At 38.8% G+C, this 24,004-nt stretch overlaps 1 protein-coding gene across 2 annotated transcripts in view; it reads left to right on the forward strand.

Annotated features, from left to right (window-relative positions):
- The window catches only part of FAM184B (family with sequence similarity 184 member B), a 76,881-nt gene that overhangs the window by 14,673 nt on the left and 38,204 nt on the right, over positions 1-24,004 (forward strand). For both annotated transcript variants that reach the window (XM_033929840.1, XM_033929916.1), the window contains exons 2-5: positions 8,589-9,359; positions 16,384-16,519; positions 16,601-16,749; positions 23,672-23,884. In XM_033929840.1, coding sequence (XP_033785731.1) covers positions 8,589-9,359; positions 16,384-16,519; positions 16,601-16,749; positions 23,672-23,884 — 1,269 coding nt within the window. The remainder of the gene's footprint in view (positions 1-8,588; positions 9,360-16,383; positions 16,520-16,600; positions 16,750-23,671; positions 23,885-24,004) is intronic.

The following is a 24,004-nucleotide window of genomic DNA, read 5'->3' on the forward strand; positions in this document are numbered from 1 at the left end:
ACCAAGCCAGTTCATCACGTGACACTTCATCACCATGGACATTTTATCACATGATACTTCAAGTGTTCAAGCTAAATGCATTCAAATAATATGCATGGAAAATTTATGGCAAATGTGGGGAGAGACATGTCAACACATATCTGTGCCTAAACACAAGGCTTGTTAAAACTTCTGTACATAAGAATTGCCACTGCTGGGTCAAACCAGTGGTCCATTGTGCCCAGCAGTCCGCTCTCACGGTGGCCCTTAGGTCATAGACCAGTGCCCTAATTGAATCTAGCCTTACCTGCATACGTTCTGGTTCAGCAAAAACTTGTCTAGCTTTGTCTTGAATCCCTGGAGGGTGTTCCCCCTATAACAGCCTCCGGAATAGCATTCCTGATTTCTACCACTCTCTGGGTGAAGAAGAACTTCCTTACGTTTGTACGGAATCTATCCCCTTTTAACTTTAGAGAGTGCCCTCTCGTTCTCTCTACCTTGGAGAGGGTGGACAACCTGTCTTTATCAACTAAGTCTATTCCCTTCAATATCTTGAATGTTTCAATCATGTCCCCTCTCAGTCTCCTCTTTTCAATGGAGAAGAGGCCCAGTTTCTCTAATCTCTCACTGTACGGCAACTCTTCCAGGCCCTTAACCATTTTAGTCGCTCTTCTCTGGACCCTTTCGAGTAGTACAATGTCCTTCTTCATGTACGGCGACCACTGCTGGATGCAGTATTCCAGGTGGGGGCGTACCATAGCCCGGTACAGCGGTATGATAACCTCCGATCTGTATGTGATCCCCTTCTTAATCATTCCTAGCATTCTGTTCGCCCTTTTTGCCGCCACCGCCGGTCCCGCTCACAGAGTCTTTGGGCACCAGCTAAGCTCTTTAGTTCAAGTATCCAGGACTAGGATGTACAAAACAGAGTTCAGGTTGTCGAACTGGGAGCAGGTTGGGGCCAGGTTGAATCCCAGTAGACCATGGGGTTTAAGATTTCAGTCACTATAACACAGTCTTAAGAAAAATACTCTCTCACTCCAGAAATGCTTTTAAACTGAGATTTTTACTGGTAGAGCTTTGGCAAAACAAGTCTCTTTTTCTATCTGGTATGTTTATGTTTATTATAATTTGATATACCGCTACAGTTTACAATAGTTCAAAGCGGTTTACAATTATAAAATTAGTTAAAAAAGAAAAGAACTACTCAAAAAGTAAAGGACAAACTTAACATACATATGGCACATTCAACCTAAAAGAAAATTTGTTCTCGGGGCAACCTTATTCATACAACCATAGAAAACTAATAAATGTAATTATTTTGAGGAATATCTTAACCAAAAGCCCATTGAAAAAAAGGTTAAAGGAGTGTCTCTAATCACAAATAATTGGAAAGTTGGTTCCACAAGCAAGGAGTTGGTAGAAAAAAAGCTTTAGCTCTTGCGCATAAAAACACAAGAACATAAGAATAGCCGTACTGGGTCAGATCAATGATCCATCAAGCTGAGTAGCTCATTCCCGCAGTGGCTAATCCAGGTCACTAGTACCTGGCCAAAACCCAAAGAGTAACAACATTCCATGCTACCGATCCAGGGCAAGCAGTGGCTTCCTCCATGTCTCTCTCAATGACAATCTAAGGAGCGATACAGAGGCATTATGACATTCTTAGTCTTGTTAACCATTCCTTTTTTAATAATTCACAGCATCCTGTTTGCTTTTTTGGCCACCGCCGCACATTGGGCAGAAGGTCTCATCATATTGTCTACAATGATACCCAGATCCTTTTCTTGGGCACTAACCCCTAAGGTGGACCCTAACATCTGGTAACTGTGATTCAGGTTATTCTTCCCAATGTGCATCACTTTGCATTTGTCCACATTAAATTTCATCTGCCAATTGAATGCCCAGTCTTCCAATTTCCTAAGGTCTGCCTGCAATTTTTAACAATCTGCATGCGTTTGAACAACTTTGAACAGTTTAGTGTCATCTGCAAATGTAATCACCTCACTCATCGTTCCAATTTCCAGATCTTTTATAAATAAGTTAAATAGCACCGGTCCCAGTACAGATCCCTGTGGTACTCCACTGTTCTCTCCTCCGTTGAGAAAAATAACCATTTAGCCCTACCCTCTGTTTTCTATCCGATAACCAATTCCTAATCCACAACTGAAGTTTGCCACCTATCCCATGTCTCAGGAGCCTCTCATTAGAAACTTTGTCAAAAGCTTTCTGAAAATCTAGATACAGCAACCTTCTCACCATTTTGTTTTCTTGATCGGTGGTATATCTAGCCTGTTATCTTTCAGAGATCTGAGGGTACATGAGGGAGCATACAGAGTTGTCAAAGCATTCAAATAACTGGGTTCTTGGGAGTACAATGCTTTATGTGTCAATAATAGTTTAAAATGATTTCTATATAAAATGGGGAGCCAGTGGTAATGTAAAGGAAGCGATGTGACATGGTTGAATTTCTTTTTGTGGCCCAGTATGGTTTCGGGGAGTATCCCTGAGGAGTTAATGTGACAAGAAGCTCCATTAATCATCTATTTACAAATGGCCGTACAGTCCTTCACCCCTCCAAACCCATCCCATCTGGCAGGACAATCTGGGGCTGCAGTTTATCTGTACAGTCACTTGACAAGCATCCCATTGGGCTTTCCCTCAGCTGCTGAACTGACTCAGGACCAGACTTTCCTATTTGTCTTTTCTTCACTTCCTTCAGCTTTCCTCCTCCCCCCCCACCCCCAATACTGTCATTCAAATACAAATAACCTTAATTTCCTTCATAACATAACAGTATCACTGCATGATTCGCTATCATCCCACATCAATTTACTGGGTTCACTACTCACCCCAGTCAACTGTCACTCCTTCCCATCCTCTCAAGTAGGAGTCTAACCAGTCTTAGGGCTCCTTTTACAAAGGTGCGTTAGGGCTCTAACGCGTGGAATAGCATGCGCTAAATTTCCCCACTATTGCGCGCGTTAAACCGCTAATGCGGCTTCGTAAAAGGAGCCCCTAGTGTGTATAGTTTGATTTGTGCTTTTTTAAATGTACTGTAACTATCTTTGCTTATTGTACCATGCAAGTTTTTCATGCATATATTTTCAGTGCATTTAGCTTTCTGTCCATGATAAAGCGTTAGATCATGAAAACACTGTTCTGCACCTATATATGAGCCTTGTGACATATTTAGGTGCAAAAAATAGGCACAGATGTGTGCTGGCAGGCCCCTTAAATACATGATGAAGTGACAAGGGAACCCTTGGATTACTAGATCTTTAACATAATCTAACTTGTGGCATGCCCTCTTCTCTATAACAACCATTGAAACCAGAATGGGAATGCCATCTCCTTTTAGGTACAATCTATATACCAAGGTTTGGTGGCATTTCATCACCTGGCAGTTCATCACAAAGGCAGCTCATCACATCACACTTCATCATGTATTCAAGTTAAATATATTCAAATAATATGCATGGAAAACTTGTGGCAAATGAGGGGTGGGGGAGACATGGCAGCACACATCTGCACCTGTCTTCTTGTGCTTAAATATGATTCACACTAAAACTACTGTAGCAATATTCTAAAGGAAAAGATGCCCATACATTTTGTAGGTACCAAACATATGGGAATGAATCAGAACCCATTCACCATAAGCACAAAATTTAGCATTACATAACTTTTCCAAAGTCTAATAATAAATAAGTGATCATAGATATACTTGAAGACAAAGCAATACAAAAAAAAAAAAAAAAACGGTAGATGAAATGTAACTGAGAATAAGGTTAAAATGAAAAATTTATATTTTCTATATGTATTTTTTAATCTAGCCTGGAAAAAAAAAAGATAAAAATAAAGAGGAGCTCGTATGCTGTTAGGTAAATGTCCACCAGAAGATTGATAGCCAAGAAAGACTATTCTTATTGTTTTAATGGCTCCAGAAATATGATACTGCATAATGTTATACATGTTCCAAATCTGCCCACTGCTTATGCTTTCTTTTTCAATGGATGCCGTTCATGCTTGCATAGCTGGATTTAATTACATAGGTTTTTCATGGATGTCTTGAGACAGAAATCTGATGCTATGAACTAAAACAGTTTCACTGGAGGCAGAGGAGTTTGTGACCTTTTCAGAAGCTGTCTGAGCCAAATTCTAGCCAAATGGTTTATTAAGAATACCTTCCATAGTGATTGGAGTATATGCAATCTATTTTTAATCTTAAGGGTAATTTGTCTTTTACTCAATTATGTGTATTGTGGAGGGCAGAAGAAACAGTGCAATCAAGCAAACATCATACAAAATTGTATGTTAGATTTTGGTAATATATAGAAATAAAACAAAGGAGATAAGGTAACACCTTTTTTATTGGACTAACTCAATGCATTTTATGATGAGTTTCCAAAGGTAACCCCAGTGGCGTACCTAACATATGTGACACCCGGGGCCCATCATTTTTTGGCACCCCCCCCATCTGTACGAAAAACATGATTTTTAGTAACAAGCAACACGTCACACATGAGTACCTAGGAAAAGGCAGCATCTTACATACTGCAGTGAGCAGAACAACATCAATACACCCATTGTAAAACTAAACAAGCCAGACTAATACAGATCAATCCTACACCGTCAATCCTAACAGAAAACCATGTCTTTCGAACACACAGAACACAGAAAACACCTTCGCCTAGTATGGAATATGTCATCACAAACGAACCCCTCCCCCTTTTACAAAACTGTAGTGTGGATTTTAGCCACGGTGATAACAGCTCTGACGCTCATAGAATTCTGAGCATCAGAGCTGCTACCACCACGGCTGGCGCTAAAAAACACTCCACAATTTTGTAAAAGGGTGAATAAAATAGAAATACATAGACAAAGGTTAAATTGAACCAGCAAGAAGCTGGACTCTGCATACAATGCAACACCACAGAAACAGTGACACATGTCTCCTAAAGCAATAAATAAATAGAAAAATTTTGTTCTACCTTTGTCTTCTCTGGTTTTTGCTTTCCTCATCTTCTTGTTACTGTCTTTATCAACTAAGTCTATTCCCTTCATTATCTTGAATGTTTCAATCATGTCCCCTCTCAGTCTCCTCTTTTCAATGGAGAAGAGGCCCAGTTTCTCTAATCTCTCACTGTACGGCAACTCCTCCCCTCCAGCCCTTTAACTATTTTAGTCGCTCTTCTCTAAACCCTTTTGAATAGTACAATGTCCTTCTTCATGTACGACGACCAGTGCTGGACGCAGTATTCCAGGTGGGCCCGGTACAGCCACATGATAACCTTCGATCTGTTTGTGATCCCCTTCTTAATCATTCCTAGCATTCTGTTCGCCCTTTTCGCCACTGCCGCCAATTGCGCGGATGGCTTCATTGACTTGTCGACCAGTACTCCCAAGTCTCTTTCCTGGGGGGATCTCTCTGAGTACTACACTGGACAGCCTGTGTTCGTGTATAAAATTTTTTGTTACCTACATGCATCACCTTACACTTATCCACGTTAAACCTCATTTGCCATGTTGCTGCCCATTTCTCGAACGTATTTATGTCACGTTGCTGGTCTTTGCAATCCTTCTGTGTCTTCACTACTCTGAATAACTTCGTATCATCTGCAAATGTAATCACCTCACTCATACCAATTTCCAGGTCGTTTATAAATATATTGAAGAGCACGGGTCCAAGCATCGAACCCTGCGGCACTCCACCATATGTCTGTTGGAAAATGCTGAAACTTTAAAATACTCTTTGTCCACCAAATCTGTATGTTTTGACTATACTGTAAAAGCTGAAATTTGTACCTCTATGTCCACCAAGTTTTTATTTCCCACCAAAGTTTATCCTGTGAATGTACTCTTGTAACCCGTTCTGGGCTCCTTTGGAAGGTCGGGCTAAATAAATAAATAAAATAAATTTCCAAAGCACCTAAAATATAAAGACCTGACACGGGACTGTGTTTCAGTAGTAAATTGTCTTACTTCAGGGGTCAAAATGCCTGTAGACCTATAATGAAAAGTGGAGAGATCACACAGAGGAAATTTGCAGTTCTAGCAATGGGCAGTCATAAATGGATTCTAAAGGGTACAGCAGCTTCTTTCTCCGACAAGTAGGTCAAGCATGGGTTTTTGCATTGTGGTTGCTTTGCAAATACATTTTTGATTGTTGTCACCTGGCTGCTGGAAGTTATTTGGTCAACCCCTACTTCTTCTACCAAGAAATGAGCACCAAAAACAATAGCACCAAGCAGTATTCCATAATGACAAGTATGTGGGCACATGCCATTATAGAACATAGAAATAAAGAGGGAGATGTATGCCGATATGTAGCTGTGATCACTTGTGCAATGCCAATGGCAGGTGTAAGAGTACGTGACCATCTTGTAGCAATTTTGCACCTATTATGTAATAATTACATTATTTTGTAAGTTACATGTAAATCTGGAGATCCCATCCATTGCTTAACCTGCTCCCACCTCACACACATGCAGGAACAACAAATCCCATGTATATTATAGAATAATGCTAATCACATTCACTATTAAGTGCTAATTTGTGGCACCTGTTACCTGCATATATGCCACTATTCTGTAACATATGCAGGTATTTCCCAACTCTTAGGAGCTGATTCTCCAAATGGTGTCCTGATTGTAGGAGGCGGTAGACATGCTACCACCATCGCAGCAGTCAATCAGAATGCACTTTAAAAAAATAATAATGCTGGGATGGACATCTACAATATAGGTGTCTGACTCAAACCTATGGAGGCATCTTGGCACACCTACTGATGCCCATGGCTGGCATGGACGTAGTTTCTACTGGAAGTGGCCATGGGAGTTGGTAAGTGTAACCAAAATACAAATACTAAGGAAGTATCAATCAGAATTGTGAAAATACAAACTTACTTCCTAACAAACGTTGTAGAAAGCACACACCGCTATATTGAGCATATAAGCTGTATGTTATGCCGTGCCTCAGAGACCGAGTCATCCAGCAAGGTTTACTAATGCCATTCTTCGGTCAGAGTCTCGATCATTGGCAACTGGCATGTGCTAACTGCACTAGATAATTTTTTATATATTTTTTATATATTTTTTTGTTATTTTTTAGATCTTTTTTTATATAAATTTGTTCTTTTAAAACGTCATAAATATCCAAACTCAAAATTTTAATGATAGTGCATGAATTCAAAAAAGCACTTATCTGGATCAATTGTCAGCACTGTTTTAAACCCAATGGGGCCACCGTTTCACCTGGTATGGCTTCATCAGGGGAAATCGTTGACAGTGCCTAAAACAAAGAATGTTCAATTATATTTTGCGATATAATGACTCAAGTTGAAATCTATGTTCAATACAATATTGCATTTTATATTCAATGTTTAACTTAGCAACTTACGGAACAGGAAAAAAGACCTAGCTCCTCAGCATATATTTCTCTGAAATGGCGACGAACTATGAGAACGCTGAGCTATTTAAACTGCCCAATGCGGGCCTGCCGGTACTTACGTCACTCACGTAACAAACGTGAGTAAACTACTGACATTTGATAAATGAACGTGACCAATGAACATGCAAAAAAAAATTTTTATCTTCAGCCTGTAAAACGGCTAAAAGTCTGTGAAAACGAAAAATCAAGAAAGGAAAAAAGGAATAATCAAAACAGAAAAGAGATGTTTAATAGTAACTTGACCAATCGATCTTGTCATTCAGCCCTGTTGGATAAAGGGTTTGTAATGTAAAGATCCAAAAAGTTTCACGTCTTTTCAAGGTTAAAGTTCTGTCACCTCCCCTGTTGTTTTTCTTAATGACGTCAATAACACATCCTCTGAGGTTATCAAATGTATGGGCAGCTTCTATACAATGTTGTACCAGAAGTTCTTTCATTTGTCTTCTTTTTATATTCGATTTATGTTCGGCCAGACGGGTTTTAAACGGTCTAGTAGTCATGCCGACATATATCTTGGTACAGGGACACATTATGGTATAAACCACATGGTCTGTTTGACAAGTGCTGAAGTGATTGAATCTATATGTAATTTTGTTGATGGGATTGACAAAATTCTTGGATTGTATGGAAAAATCACAATAGGTACAATGCCCACATTTGAAATGCCCTACACATGTGGAAGTAATTCCAGTCTCTTGAACCTTGTTGGTACTTAAAAATTCTTATAGGTTTTTTCCTCTTGAGAAAGCAAAACGTAATCTGTTGTTTTCAAATTCAGGGAGAGATTGAATGATGGTCCAATGTTTTCTAATGATTTTCTTCAATTGGGCACTGGATGTAGAATGTTTTAAAACACAGGTAGAGCAAGGCTCATTAATGGAGGAATCTCGTTGTTTTGATTCATTTAATAAAAGATCCCTATTGTTGTATTTCACAATTTAATGTGTCTGTTAGAAAAAATAGATGTGATTCACTAACGGACATCAATATGTGATTGACATGCAATCAGTGGCCGCTTCATAGGCGACCACCGAGATTTGTGTCCTTTAGAGAATCAAGCCTTTAGTGCTTTTTCATGGAATTGTCTTAAATTTACAACAGATAAACTGAATTGATAATCTTTTGCTATCATTGATTAATATTATTATGTATCTTTTAAGGTGATATATGCTTTGAATTCTAAAAATGATGAGCTTGAAGCCAATATTCAAGCCTTGAAAGAAGCCCACCAGGAGGAGATTGATCAAATCATCAGTGAAACAAGGGAAGAGATCCTCCAGTATAAAAACAAGGTAGGGGAAGAGCTGGACCTGCGATTACGCCTTCAGACCCTTGAAGAAGTATTGGATCATGACAAAAAGCTGAAGGAGGAAGCCTTAGCTGACTTTGCCATTTATAGAATGCAAGCTAAAGACATAGAACTGAGAACAAAGACTGAACATGCTGAAAGGATAACAACTCTTTCCAAGGAGATGTTGGACATGAAGAAGGACTTTGAAATCCAGCTTCAGAGCTTGAAACAGGAGGCAGACAACTTGAGAAAAGAATGCAGAGTAAACGGTAGAGGAAGGTCTGAAGGAAAGGAGAAAGTAAAAGAAAACCACAATTTAGAAGTGCAAGCTTTGTTAAATGAACTGGAAAACCTTAAGTTGGAAAACCAAAAAATAACAGAGGAGTATGCAGAAAAAACTGACAAATTGGAAGCTACCTATGAAAAAGAGAAAGAGGTTTTGAAAAAGACGCTACAGCAGTCAGTGGAAGAAACATCAAAGCAATGGCAACATAAGGAACTAGAACAGAGGCAAGTGATTAAAGAACAAGAAGCTACTTTGCTACAGCAAGTGAAGAAGTTGGAAGCTGACATGGACACCAAAGGCCAACAGATAAATGAGCTAAAGAAACACTCTCACAAAATGAAGGAGAGGGTGCAGGTAAAGTGGAAGAAACAATTTTACTATTCTTTCTCTTTAATTAAGACTTAAAGGCTGGATATTCAGAAGTACTTATCTGCTACTTATCTGTAATTATCTGTCTGGACTGTGCCACTGAAATTCATACAGACCACCAAACTCTACAGTTAGCTGGCTATAGTGGCATAAGTTCAAATGAGGAGCCTTTTGTTGAAGGTACCCCATTAAAGTGGTTGAGGCAGTAACAGTAGCAAGGAAAGGGGAAGGAAGGGACCCAACCTCCAAAAGTTACAAAGGGGAGAACACAGCAGCCATCAAACATAATTTAAAATATATTGTCATGCTGCCTCCCTCTGTCCCTTTATGTTAAAAATGTTCTTTCCCTGCAGCTGAAGAAGCACATTCCACTGTCAGGTCGAAGTCTTATGATATCAGCTCAGGCTAGTCAGAGGTTTCCTTTTCAGGTCAACTGGTCATCTGTTGGCTGAGTCAAATGCTATACCTAGAAATTTACTGAGGATTATATCAGGGTTTACCTTTAAGAGCAATGTTCAGAAAACTTGCATGGCACTGCAAGAAAACTGGTCTATCATGGAAAATACCCAGCCACATTTTTTAAATGGCCATCCTTTATTGCTCAAATATGTGTTCCCATATCTTGTTGTAGTTAAGAACATAAGAATTGCCGCTACTGGGTCTAATCAGTGGTCCATCGTGCCCAGCAGTCCACTCACACGGCGGCTCTTAGGCCAAAGACCAGTGCCCTAACTGAGACTAGCCTTACCTGCGTACGTTCTGTTTCAGCAGGAACTTGTCTAACTTTGTCTTGAATCCCTGGAGGGTGTTTTCCCCTATAACAGGTTTTAATTAACTTGATGTGAAACTGAACTCTTCTTTATCTTCAACTAACATTTCTTAATCAGGGTGAGGAAAAAAGTAATCCCCTAGAGTTCTTTGCCATTTTTTCAGCAACTGCTTTGAAATTCAACAATAAATTGTGCATACTTATTTAGTCATCATACTTATATACTTACAACATTTAATTATCTTAAACTTTGTGGATGTTGCTAACATTTTAGCTTTACTACCTAGTGATTATTGCATGTTAAAAATGTTCAAGCCAAAACACAGTAAAATAACAACATCATTTGAATGATATAATTAACAAGGTGTCAGAATTTTGCTGTCACTGTGAATTCTCAAAGGGTCTACTCCAACTTTAACACAGACCTTTAGTCACTTTGGGAAGTTCTTGTCTTGTCGATTGGTCCCCGTGAAAGACTGTCCCAGATCATCTGCAGCACTTCCTGGAGTTTGGCAATTTTTTATGACATGCCTCCAGCATTGTTCCTCAGATAAAAGTCTATGTCACTATGACATCATTAACAGTCACTATGACATCATTAACGGTAAGCTGATACCCCTTTTATTTTCCAAATATACTTCTCCCTCCATATTTGCTGTGATAGGTGATTAACAGAACCGCAAATACAGAAAAACTGCTAATAACTTTTTCATATGTTATTCGCTGTTTTCTATTAAAAACCGGGGTGACCAAGATGGCGGCGATGCAGAGAAGCTGTGAGAGACGCAGTTAACAATCTCCTAGCCTGCACTATCTCACTCATACCTTGTGCTGATGCCTCATTCTAAGAGGAAAGGGGTGCTTAGGGTTTCTTCCTCGTCGGCCCTGACGTCCACCCCGATTCAGCAGACGATGGATCGTTTCTTCACGCCTTCTCCGGCGCTCACATTTGCCGGAGTGGAGAGCTCAGCGTTGGGCGGTGACGGGAGGAAGTCATTGGCCCTTTCGGGCACTGATATATCATTATCTCCCCCAGCTCCCATGACGCCTCCGTGCCCGGCAACAGCCGAAATGCTGCGGCGAGAGACACACGCTCCCGGAAGTGAAAGCGTGGGGTCTCCCGGCGTGGGCACAGTGTTGACGGCGGAACGGCATATAGAAACAATAGAGAGAATAACAGAGAGAGGGGAACTTTCTCTCTCCCAGACGGAGGTCTCTATGAATAGCATCTGGCAATTGCTTCAGCGGATGGAAGGAAAAATTGAAAAGTCAACTGAAGAGGTAACAAAATTAAATGAAAAATTTGAATTATTGACTGGGACAGTTGAATCTATGAGATTAGAATATACAGGCCAAGCCAAGCAGATGCAGGTGGATATACAACATTTACAACAATTTAAATTGGCTTCAATTAAAGATAGCTCCACTATTCATAAGAAATTAGAACAATTTGAAAATTTTAATAGGCGTTTGAACCTCCGCTTTCTAAATTTTCCTCAAACTTCAGGTGTGTTACCTATTGAATTGTTGAAAAGATACTTCATTGAGAATTTGGAAATTTCTTCAAACTGTATTCCTCCAATTAACAAAATTTATTACTTACCAAATAAAAAGATGCCTAATGAAAATGTAACTGGAAACGAGATTGGAAAAGAAAGGGAAGGAGAGACAAACGTGATAGACTTTGCAAATGTGACGGCTTTACTGGAACAAACGATAACATCTGAGACGGATAGAGCAACGTTACTAGTATCATTTGTTTTTGAACAGGATGTGAATATGATTATGAAATTGTTTTTTAAAAATTCCCAAAAATTATTTGGGGGACGGAAAATATGGATATATCCTGATATTGCTAAGACCACACAAGAACGGAGGAAATAATTTCTTTCAATGCGACAACAGACTATAAATATTGGAGCAACATTCTTATTGCCGTATCCCTGCAAATGCATGGTTAGGTACTTTTTTCTCACCTAACCATCTGAAGGAATTTCTAGATGTTAAGCAGATCATCAAGGATTAAGGGATATTGGTAATAATGGGCGCTTGATACATTATGCCTTTTTTTTTTTTTTTGTAGTATTCCTCTAAATTTCTCTCTAATTTATGTTTTGGTCACCCCCTATTATTGTGGTCTAAGAAGGGGTTAATCAGTATGATGATTATTGTAAGAGTTTTATTGCTTTGTAATTTTCTTCCCTGTATTTAATGTAACAAGAATTAATCTTGTAAAATTAGATTGTATAATTATAAATAAATAATAATAATTTTTTTTAAAAACCATCGTTTAACTGCAAATAACATAGCGGGAGACCTGGCCTGTTCCTGAAAGAGAGGCAAAACACGGTGAAGAAAGTGCTGGGAATCAACAATTTTCTCTGTAAATGCTTGGAATCAGCGATTTCTCTATGCAAGCTGATGTAATTAGGGGAAAGAAGCCAGCAAGCTAAAATCCATGAATAATTGAAACCACGATTAATGAAATCGTGAATACGGTGGGAGAAGTGTAATGGTAGTTTTACAGTGCAAAAAATAAAACCAAAATGCCTCTCTCTATATGAAATTATCTATAAAAAAGTTTATTAATTTACCAACCACTTTGATAATAGTGCATAGTGAATGTGCTCAGTACCCCCACATACACCGGTCATTAAAACTAAGACCAATAGGACAGAAAACCATCATTGCAACATTTAGTTCTCCATCACCATTGAGTATGCGGATTTGCATCACGTCCCAACATATAGGGTATTTCATGCTAGTAACTCATACACAGACATGTCATTTAATCAAAATAATATTTTTCAATTTATATCCAATTAAACTTGAGGTTACAATTAGAATTAAGATTAAATTGCATTACATTTTTTACCAACTTTGTAAAACATTCAGTCTGTGTGTGGGGGGGGTCGGTCTCTCCCAAGGCTAACTGGCATATATGGAGAGAGAGGAATCTCACCCCTGATCAAAAGCTGGTGCCTGCTTATGTACTCTCGCAATGACCAGTAACGTCATTTCCATCTTCCAGTGTTCAGTTAACACGTCACTGAAAACAGGTTGGACTTATTTGAACAAAGGAATTCCTAAGCACCCTGAAAAACTTGTTTTTTTTTCTACGAAGAAAGTATATTTTTATCAGTATTCTTCTTATGTCTTACAGGATGAATCAAATGTAGCCTCTGTAACCAAATTTAACTCTGTTTGCAAAACTGACAGTCTGTCTAGAGAACTGACAGTTTCACAGAAAACCCTCAGGTTAAACAGAAAAAAAAACCTTTAATGAGAATAGCTAACGTTCTCCTATACTGGGCTCAAAAGGCCTCCCTTAACATCTAAGAAGTTTCAAGTTTCTTTATTTTTGATATACCGTCTATCAAAACAAGTGTCTAAACAGTATACCATATAATAAGAATGAAGAAAGCAATAAAATAGGTAAATAAAAGCAATATTTTATCAAATATTAAAAATACTAGACGGATTCACATTGATGTACATGGAACAAAAGGGAAGTTGGGGAGGGGAGGTTTTTTAAAAAATACACCGAAGTAAAATAAGTAAAAAAGGAAGGTAAATGGGGAGTGGTGAGACATTAAGGTGGAAATCGGTTCAAGAGAATCGTTTGGTGTTTCAAGGCTTCACGAGAGTTAGGGGTTAGAGAAACGAGGACTGGTACTAAAGAGTATAGGTGTCTTTAAAGTGAAAAGTTTTAAGTTTAGCTCTAAATTTTTCAAGAGTTCTATAATCGAAGATCAAATGGAAGGGCATTCCATTAGAAGGCAAGCAGGCCTCTTGGAATGTCACAGACTTAAAAGAGTTTCCAAGGTAACCTAGCTTAAAGGTCAGGTAGGTCAAACTCCATATGTTACCTCTCAGGATTTCTCAAAGTTTAAAATATAAAGTTTGCAAGACAGTTTTATGTTTAAACACACATATAGAATCACACACACAATCTGGGGTTCCAAGCATTCACTCACACGCCACACTCATATCTATCACATATTCAATAATTATTATCAAATTGCATATCTTTAGATACAGACTGTCTTGCTCAGGAATATGATATCCTATATCTTTTCCTTACTACTGCCAGCCTAAGAACCATCTGAGATTAATTAAACCATGATGGTTTTAGGCGCGAAACTTAGGGCTCCTTTTATCAAGGTGTGCTACGGGGGTTAGCGCGTCAGACATTTCATCACGCGCTAACCCCCGCGACAAGCCAAAAAACTAATGCCTCGTCAATGGAGGTGTTAGCTACTAGCGCAGCAGGCGGTTGAACGCGCCTTAGACAAAGCCCTTAGACAAAGAAAGAAAGAAAGAACCCTTACAATTTTTACCTTCACCTCTTCTCCATAAATTTTCTATATATACAGTAAATATACTTTTGTTTATCCAGCAATTCACAAATATACTGAATATTATTATGATTATTCTTACTATTAATCCCTATTGTTTTTCTGGTCTTGGCTGCAATCCATATTCAAATTTTTATATGCTCTTAACTGGGCGTTAACCCTATCTACAACAAGTGCATTGCTAACTAGGTAGTCCTGAGTTATATGAAAAATAAGTGTCTTTATTTATACTTGCATGTATCAAACAAAAATTATCCTTCCCAGGATAGCCTACCGCACCCTGCTATTTGTTCTGCGCTGTTTGCGCTAGATGGTGAAACTGCTTATGAATGCATATGTTAAATTGCTAAATCATAAAGATTCTGTAACTAATATATTGATAGCAAACAAATTGAAAAATACTTAAAATAGCACTTATCTGAAAGATGCTATTTGGCATGTTAATGAGGGCTAAAAGCCCAATATCGTCCCATAATAATAAACTTCTCTTTATTATGACAGGAGTTGCCATACATCTTATTTTGAAGAACTGGAAAAACTGGGGCCGGTTAAATTATAATTTCTGGTGGGAATCTTTATGCCACATTTTTAAAATGGAACATATGATTGCTTTACAGCAGGGTCAGTATAGGAAATTTAAGGAGGTTTGGGAGCCATTGACAAGATTCTGTAAGGAGTGATTGTTGATTTTGCCCTTTGAACATACACGTCCAGGGTGGGGAAATACTTTTAATTTAATTATGGTTGGGTGTACAGAAGGGGGGGAGGGTACATGTATTTGTTATGAAATATAATTTGATTGAATTTAAGTGCTGTTAAAGTGTAAAATGTCTGTATAATATGTTGCACTTATTTTAAGCTTTAAAATGAATAAAGATATTAAAAATAAAAAATGAAAGATGATGAAACTTGTCTGATTGCCAGCTTCTTATGATAGATCCATATGCTGTTATCGTTACGGTCCAAATGTCCAGACAGTGTGTCCCAAACATCAATCATGTCAGTCACCAATGAATCCAATACAAATCAAATATCAAAAGTCCTATGCCGTTGTGGATTCCCATGTCTGACCAAAAACCTGGTTCTACCAAAAACTGGTGAAACTCAACAGTGCTGAAAAAACAAAAATAATAATGAAAATAAAAATAAAAAAAATCAAACATAAACTCGGTATTCACCCCTCAACTCAGGCCAAGTTTCAATATCTTCATCTGGAGGAATAACTCACTGAAGCGCCACGCTCAGCTGGAAAAAGCTTAGTGGCTGGGCGCAGCCACTCTGAGCTTTAGCAGCTCTCCATCCATCTACCGGCCAGGACGCCGGCATCGCACACACCAGGTAACCAATTGATAGTACATTTTTGAATGTGCAAAACTCACTGGATGGTCATGCTAAAAAGTCTGTAACTTCATTGTGTTTAAAAATAATTTCATTCCACTCTCCAAGTGGTTGCTTAGAAAACAGTAAACACACTCTAGGGGGTTACTTTTTTGCCTCACCCTGTACATTTTCAATCATTTCTCTTGCATCCAAAGCATGTACTATACATGTATCAAACTTAGGGCTCATTTTACTAAGGTGCGCTAGCGTTTTTAGCGCATGCACAAAATTACCATGTGCTAACCGCATGGTATACTTCTAGAATAACGCCAGCTCAATGTTGGTGTTAAGGTCTAGCGTGCGCTATTCCACGCGTTAAGGCCCTAACGCACCTTTGTAAAAGGAGCCCTTAGTTTATAATTTAGCACAAAATACCTCACTACCTTTCTACAACCTCACAGATATATTATCTTTATTTTCTTAAATGATCTACAATGTGTATTGGACAAAATGTAATAGGCAACAGAAGAGAAATTCTGATACCATGTACATTATTTTTTAGGACTTGGAAAGACAGCTCAGAGAAGCACAACATGAAACACTGGAATCAAGAAATACCTTGAAAAAAATGGAGGAAGAACTGACAGTAGCAAAAGAGAGACTCATACTGCAAGAGAATGAAATATATACTAAAACTGGTATAAAGAAGGAATATCATTATAGTCATATCTAAGTAGTCCCAATGGTTTTAACACTTTTTTTTAAATCTTTGTTTGTAGAGCAAATGAAAACTGCACTGTCATCTCAGAGTGAAGCCATCCAAGAAGCAGATAAATTAAAAAGTCAAATAAATCAGTTGCAGCAGAAAATTATTGAAAAACCAAATCACAGCAGGAAAGGAAGTGAAGATTCCACAGTTCTCAAACAGGTAGTCAGTCCAAGACTTAGATGACTAAGATCATAATACATAGGAAGCCCAGTGCTTCTAGAGACCTACACTATGATCTCACGTATACATGACAAATATGTTCAAATTCAAACTAATTAAAAAGTGCTAATACAAATTTCAGCTCTGAAGAAAACATGCTTATTCATAGAAATCATTAATATGTAGTACAATGTTATAGTTCTTAATCCAGTCCATAGGCTGTAGTTAGAAAGATATCCATAATGAAAATATATGAGCTTGATTTTCATAGATTGGGTCTAATAACTAAGTTGATTCATGTCAATATATCTCATACATATTCCAAGTTTTTTTAAAAATTTGATAAAATGCAATTTCTAAGCGATTTACATTAAAAAAATGATACATAAAAAGAAGACATATAGACAATACATATGTTAATACTAACTTACAAGAAGGAAAAAGGGAGAGAACTACAATTTTTAAAAGCAAAGAAACATTCAAGGTAAGCACATTAAGGGAGGGAGGGGTTTTAGCCTTATAAGGCTAGTTTCTGGTATTTTGGAGAGGCTATCTATCTATCACTGTTAATGGATAATATCAATTTCAACCATTAAGATTTCAACCATTTCAGAACCTAATTCTGAAAGGCATCATTAAATAGAAAACTTTTAAGAATACTTTTAAATTTATCTAATTGTTTTTCTTCTCTTAAAAAAGAAGGAAGACGATTCCAAATTTGTGGGGCTGTTATAGAGAAAATCTCCGCTCTTCTTGTTTATTTCTGAAAGGAAATATTGATGAATTTGGTAATTATAGGCCTGATTCAGCAAAGTTTTTCTTCCATCCTGTGTTTATTGGGAAAAAGCTTATTAAACAAGGCATGACATTACTTTGTTGATATAAAAGTGCTGCTGACTTTTTGGTAGATTGTGTGGATGAAAAACTTCCAAAATGTGGCAATAAGAGACAGATAGACATTTCTGTCACCAAACCCTTCCAATTTGCTATTTTCGAAGCCTAAGAAGAACGACTAAGATGATAAAGAGGATGGAATTCTTCTCGTATGGGGAAAAACTAAAAGGTTAGGGCTCTTTAGCTTGGAAAAGAGATAGCTGAGGGGAGATAAGATTGAAGTCTACAAAATCCTGAGTGGAGTAGAACAAGTGGATCAATATTAAAAATTAAAAAGACTAGGGGACACTCAAAGTTACAGGGAAATACTTTTAAAACCAATAATAATAATAATAATAACAACTTTATTTTGTATACCGCAATACCAGAAGCATTTCAGAGCGGTTTACAGAGGAAGAGACTGTACACAGACAGTGAATGTTGTACACAGACAGAGAATATTGACAATTACATTGGTAGAGTAGTCGGATATGCAATAAGGATGTCAGAGAACAACAAGGCAGGGAAGAGTCAGAGAAATTTGTAAAAGAGGTAGGTTTTGATTGATTTCCTGAAGGCTTGGTAGGAGGATGTGTTAGGAATGAGGGTGGATAGACATTTGTTCCATTTGCCTGCTTGGAATGACAGTGTTCTATCAAGGAATCTTTTGTAGATACAGCCCTTCAGGGAGGGGAAGGCAAACAGGTAGGTATTACGTGTGCGGGAGGTGCCTGGAAATACGAAGTGGTGCGACAGGTAGATCGGGGATGAACCTGTAATGGTTTTGAAGCAAAGGCAGGTGAACTTGAAGATGACCCTTGCCTCCATTGGCAGCCAGTGAAGTTTTCTGTACAATGGACTTACATGGTCCGATTTTTTGAGACCATAAATAAGGTGGACTGCAGTATTCTGTATGATTCTCAGACATTTGATGGTTTTCTTAAGGGAACCCAAGTATATGATATTACAGTAGTCTAAGGTGCTTAAGATTAGTGACTGAACCAGCAATCAAAAGGAGAGGAAGTCAAAATAGTGTTTGATGGTGCGGAGTTTCCAGAGAGTGCAAAAGCATTTTTTAATCTGGGCATTGGTGTACTCTTCAAACGTTAGGCATCGGTCCAAGATGACTCCTAGGATTTTGATGGTAGGGTTGATTGAGTAGGTTAGCTCGTTTAATTTCAGAGAGGAATTCGTTAGTTTGTGATTGAGACTTGCCAGGAAAAGCTTAGTTTTTTCTGGATTTAGTTTTAGTTTGAATTGAGTGGTCCATTGCTCTATCTTGGTGAGAATAGAAGAGGTGAGTTGTTCAATTGTGTTAGTGAGGTTGTGGGGATTATGAATGTAATATCATCTGCATAAATGCATGATTTCAGATTTAGATTGGATAGCATATGTCCCAATGAAGCCATGTAGACGTTGAACAGAGAGGGAGAGAGAGGGGAGCCCTGTGGGACTTCGCAGGGGTTGCTCCAGGATTGGGAATAAGTTTCATTGCTGTGGACTTGGTAAGTGCGGTTTTTTAAGAAGCCTGTGAACCAGGTTAGTACCTGTCCCGAGATGCCATTAGAATCGAGGCATCTGATCAGAATGTCATGGTTGACAAGGTCAATGGCACTGCTTAGGTCGAATTGAAGTACCAATGCGCTTTTTCCCAGAGAGAATAGATGGAAGAGGTGATTAGTCAACGATGATAAGACAGTTTCCGTGTTGTAATTTTTGCAAAATCCTGATTGAGAGTCGTGAAGGATGTTAAATTTCTCTAGGTATTCCATATGGTCAAGGTTAACTAGACCTTCCATTAGTTTAAGGAAGAGAGGAATATTGGCGATGGGTCTGTAGTTGGCAGCTGAGGAGACAGGTTCTTTGGGGGTTTTGATGATAGGATATGGCCAAGTTCCAGCGGGAAGTAGCCAGTGGACAGGCAGAGAGAGACCCAGTTGAAAAGTTCAGCTTTGAATGGGAAGGGGGCAGTTGTCATGATAGTTGGTGGACAATTATCTAGAAGGCAGTTGGATTTTGCATATTTAGAGTAGAGCTTGAGGAATTGGTTCCAGTCTGGGTTTTTGAAATGATTCCAGATCATGTCTGAAACCGAGCCTTCGCTTTCAGGGGCAGATAGATTGATTGAAGGGTCAGTGCTTGTAGTTACGAAAGATATTTTCAGAGTGCGAATATTTTTGGCGAAGTGGTCGGCTAGGTTTGCAGCGGAGGGTGGGAGATCTATGTGGGAACGTTTATGTAGATCAATATCAAATAGGGAATTGACTATTTTGAAGAGTTCTTTGCTGTTCAGCGAAGGAGAATTGATTTTTTGGGATTAATGTTTGCAACGCTTTTCTTTAAGTATTCTTTTGTATTCTTTAACTTTTAGGCGCCAATTGTACCTGACGTCTTTTCCTGATTTGCACCACATTCTTTCTAATTTACGTACTTCACATTTTAGAGCTAATAGGTCGGCATCAAACCAGCTGGCTGATAAACAATGTCTTTTTTTACATGCTTTCAGAGGTGCAATGTCATTGAGAACCTGATTACTGAAATTTTTCCAACCTAGGATGAAATTTGGGTCTGAATCAGGGATGGATATTAGGCTGTAGTGTGACCAAAATTCCACTGGGTTTAGTTGTCCTCTAGTCCATATCATTTTCTTTTTGTGATTGATCCTAGATTTCATTTTGATTAATTTTTTGCGCCAGTATAATTCAAAATTACATAGGAGGTGGTCTGACCAAGGGGTGTTGGCCTAGGTTACGCCATTAAAGCCTACACTGGGGGTGGTTTGAGCACTAGAAAGAAATGTGATCAAATCTAAGTGGTGACCTTTCCTGTGAGTTTTTGTCAGGGGCAGTTTGGAGAAAAATAGGAGGAAATAATTTTTCTCTCAGAGAATAGTTATGCTCTGGAATGCATTGCCAGAGATTGTGGTAAGAGCAGTTAACATAGTGGTTTTAAGAAAGGTTTGGACAATTTCTTGGAGGAAAAGTCCATAGTGTTTTATTGAGACAGACATGGGGGAAGCCACTGCTTGCCCTGGATTGGAATGTTGCTACTATTTGTTTTTTTGCTGAGTACTAGTGACCTGGATTAGCCACTGTGAAGACGGGCTACTGGGCTAGACAAGCCATTGGTTACATTACATTACATTACATTTGTGATTTCTATTCCGCCTGTGCCTTGCAGTTCTAAGCGGATTACAATTAAAAGAGATCATGACATTACCGAGAGAATTACATTACAACGATTTAAGTAAATTACATGTTGTGGTATAGAAATACAAGTATAAGATATCTGGATTTATCGATAGAATAATTTGACAGGGTTCAAGTAGTTACAAGGTTTAGTGGGGAAAACAATATAGGCAACTGAAGAAAGGTACCTAACTTTGAAGGAATCAGTTAAGTGGATACCTAAGGGAGATGCTTATTTAGGAGAAGGTTAAATGGATACCTAAGGGAGGTGCTTATTTAGGAGTTTGGATATTTTTGGTAAATGAGGTTCAAGGGGATGACTAGTGTGTTATTTGCTGGGGAGAGTGCATGTGCGATTGGGGAGGGGAATATTAAGTAAGGACGTGTTTTTTTGAAAAGAAATGTTTTGGTCTGACCCATTAAGGCTATTCTTATGTTCTATTTTCTAGATGGATTTCAATGGCGCCTGTTCACAGTGTGCCTAATTTTAAGGGGACATGATAGAGAGGTGGTTTGGGTGGGACTAGGGTGGGCATATGATTTGGATGTTTTTCTTCAATCAAACATTTAAAAAAACCATCTAGGGCACAATTTGGATGTTTGGGGCTAGACCTGTTTTAACAATGAATAAGTGCCAAAAAGGTTCCCAAACTGACCAGATGACCACTGGAGGGAGGAAGGTATGACCCTCCCACACTGGTTACTGACCCCCTTCAAACCTTCAAAAATACGAATGAGAGGATGCATACCAGCCTGTATGACAGCTTCAGATGTTATGGCCAGTCTTAGTAGAGCAGCAAGCAGGCTCCTGGAGTAGCCTAGTAGGCAGTGTAGTCAAACATAGAGATGGGGACTCGGGCCCATATCCCACTCTAACTACTACATTTATGGTGGAAGATATGAGCCTTCCAAAACTCAAACTAATCCCACTGTACCTGCATATAGGTGCCACTTACAGGCATAAAGTCTGGGTCTAGTAGGTTTTGGGTGCGTTTTGGAAGGCTCACCATACAATATAAGAGAGTTATGCCGAGATGTGTACCTGGGCCTTTTTCTGTGAAGTTCACTGCTTTGCTCCGTATGGTGCCCCACTGCTCTACTGGGATGTTTGTGTGACTTGTCTGCTAAAACTGCTGGCCCCTCCTAAATCCCAATGGTTTGTTTTATGCATTTGTCTTTTGGATGTGCCAATGTGGGGTGCCAGCAGGGAAGAGGGCCAGAGAGAAAGAGAGGTTCTGGCGCCGGCTGATTGCCTAAAGGACACGCTTCTTGCCGGCACCTCTCCTCCTCCCATGTGTGCCGTGGCACACCTGAAATCTCAGGAGGCACACAGTTTACGATACACTGATCTAGTCCCAGTATCCTATTTCCAACAGTGGTCACACCCACATGAAGCAGGTAGAACAGGATTTTTACTATGCTGGCTAGTTGCATAGTGCATTAGATATTTGCATGGGTCTGTGGTAATGTCTATCTAATGGCAAAACCTGTTGTAGTTGCTTGATATAGCTTAGCAAAAGGGTCCCTACCTATCCTTGGTGGAAGATAGGCAATTTAGGAAGGTCATATAATGAAGATGTTTCGACTAAATACAAAGAAGGTATTGATGCCCCTGTACAGGTCGATGGTGAGGCCCCACTTGGAATATTGTGTTAAATTTTAGAGACCGTATCTGGCAATGGACATAAAAAGACTTGAAGTGGTCCAGAGAAAGTTGATGAAAATGGTAGAAGGTTTGCACCAGAAGATGTATGAGGAGAGATTGAAAGCCTAGAATATTTATACCCTAGAGGAAAGGAGGGACTGGGGAGATATGATTCAGACGTTCAAATACTTGTTCCAAAATCTGTTCCAGAGAAAGGAAAATGGTAAAACCAGAGGGCATAATTTGAGGGTGAGGAGTGGTAGACTCAAGAGTAATGTTAGGAAATTCTTCTTTATGGAGAGGGTGGTTGATACATGGAATGCACTCCCGAGGGAGGTGGTGGAGAAGAAAACAGTGACAGAGTTCAAACAAGCATGGGATGAACACAGAGGATCTCTAATCTGAAAATAATGGGTATACAATGAAGGAACTAAGCCAGTACTGGACAAGTTTGCACGGTCTATTTCCTGTATATGGACATTCAGTTGAGGATTGGCTGGAGAGGGCTTTGATGGCTGGGATGGTTAAGATGGGCTGGAGTGAGCTTTGATAGAGACTTCAGTAGATAGAACCTAAGCACACTACCGGGCAGGGCTCTGGGTTTCTGGCCCAGAAATATCTAAGAAAAAAGACCATTTAAATTAAATTAATTTATGGAGCATGTATGGTTGGGCAGACTGCATGGACCATTCAGGTCTTTATCTGCCATCATTTACTATGTTATGCCTCTCCTCATGTTTTTAAGGAAGCATTCTGTAATGGAGTGCATATAAAGAAAGCAGTGTGACATAAAACAATACTTTTGACCCTTTTTTTTGTTTTGTTTTGTTCTCTCTTGTTTGAAGAATTTCCATCCAAGGAGCAAATTTCCATGAAACAGAATATCTATTTTAAGTGCTAGTTAGGCTAAGAATTGGAGTTCTTCTGTATCCCTTTATATCCCAGGGCTTACTTACAGTCCAGGATCACATAACCATTTGTCCATCCACTTTTAATGAATTCTGAATTGTCACAGGACTCTAATTTCTGTGGCAATTTTTTTTTTAAAGTTGTTGGGAGTGGTGGGGGGGAGAACATGGGGTTGTGTGTGTTGGGGTGTTTAAGTAATGTTTTTATACAACTTCCTAGTAAAATAAAGGTAAAAAAATGACATGTACTTTTTGTTCTGAGTTATCAATATATGCCATATAATCTTCAACAAATATCATGTTTTCAGATTGCACAGTTGAAGCAAACTTTAGAGCAACAAACAGCCAACTACAAGGAAGTTTTGAAAGCGCGAGATGTGCAGTCCATCAAAGAAAAGGAGAAACTTCTACAGGATCTCCAGGACAACATTAAACAAAACCAAATGATGAAGGCTCAGCTGGAGGCTTCTCATCAAAAGTCTCTGAAAGTTCTAGAGAAAAAGAAGAATCAGGAACTTAAGGTAATATAATGATCACCTTGTTTAACATTTCATACAAAAATGTAAAGGCTAATTTTAGAAAGAATGTTCAAATCAGAACCTCTCCTCTACTCATTCAGATTAAGACATGTCAATTGACGT

The sequence above is a fragment of the Geotrypetes seraphini genome, chromosome 1 (genome assembly GCF_902459505.1).
Source record: "Geotrypetes seraphini chromosome 1, aGeoSer1.1, whole genome shotgun sequence".
Lineage (NCBI taxonomy): Eukaryota > Metazoa > Chordata > Amphibia > Gymnophiona > Dermophiidae > Geotrypetes > Geotrypetes seraphini.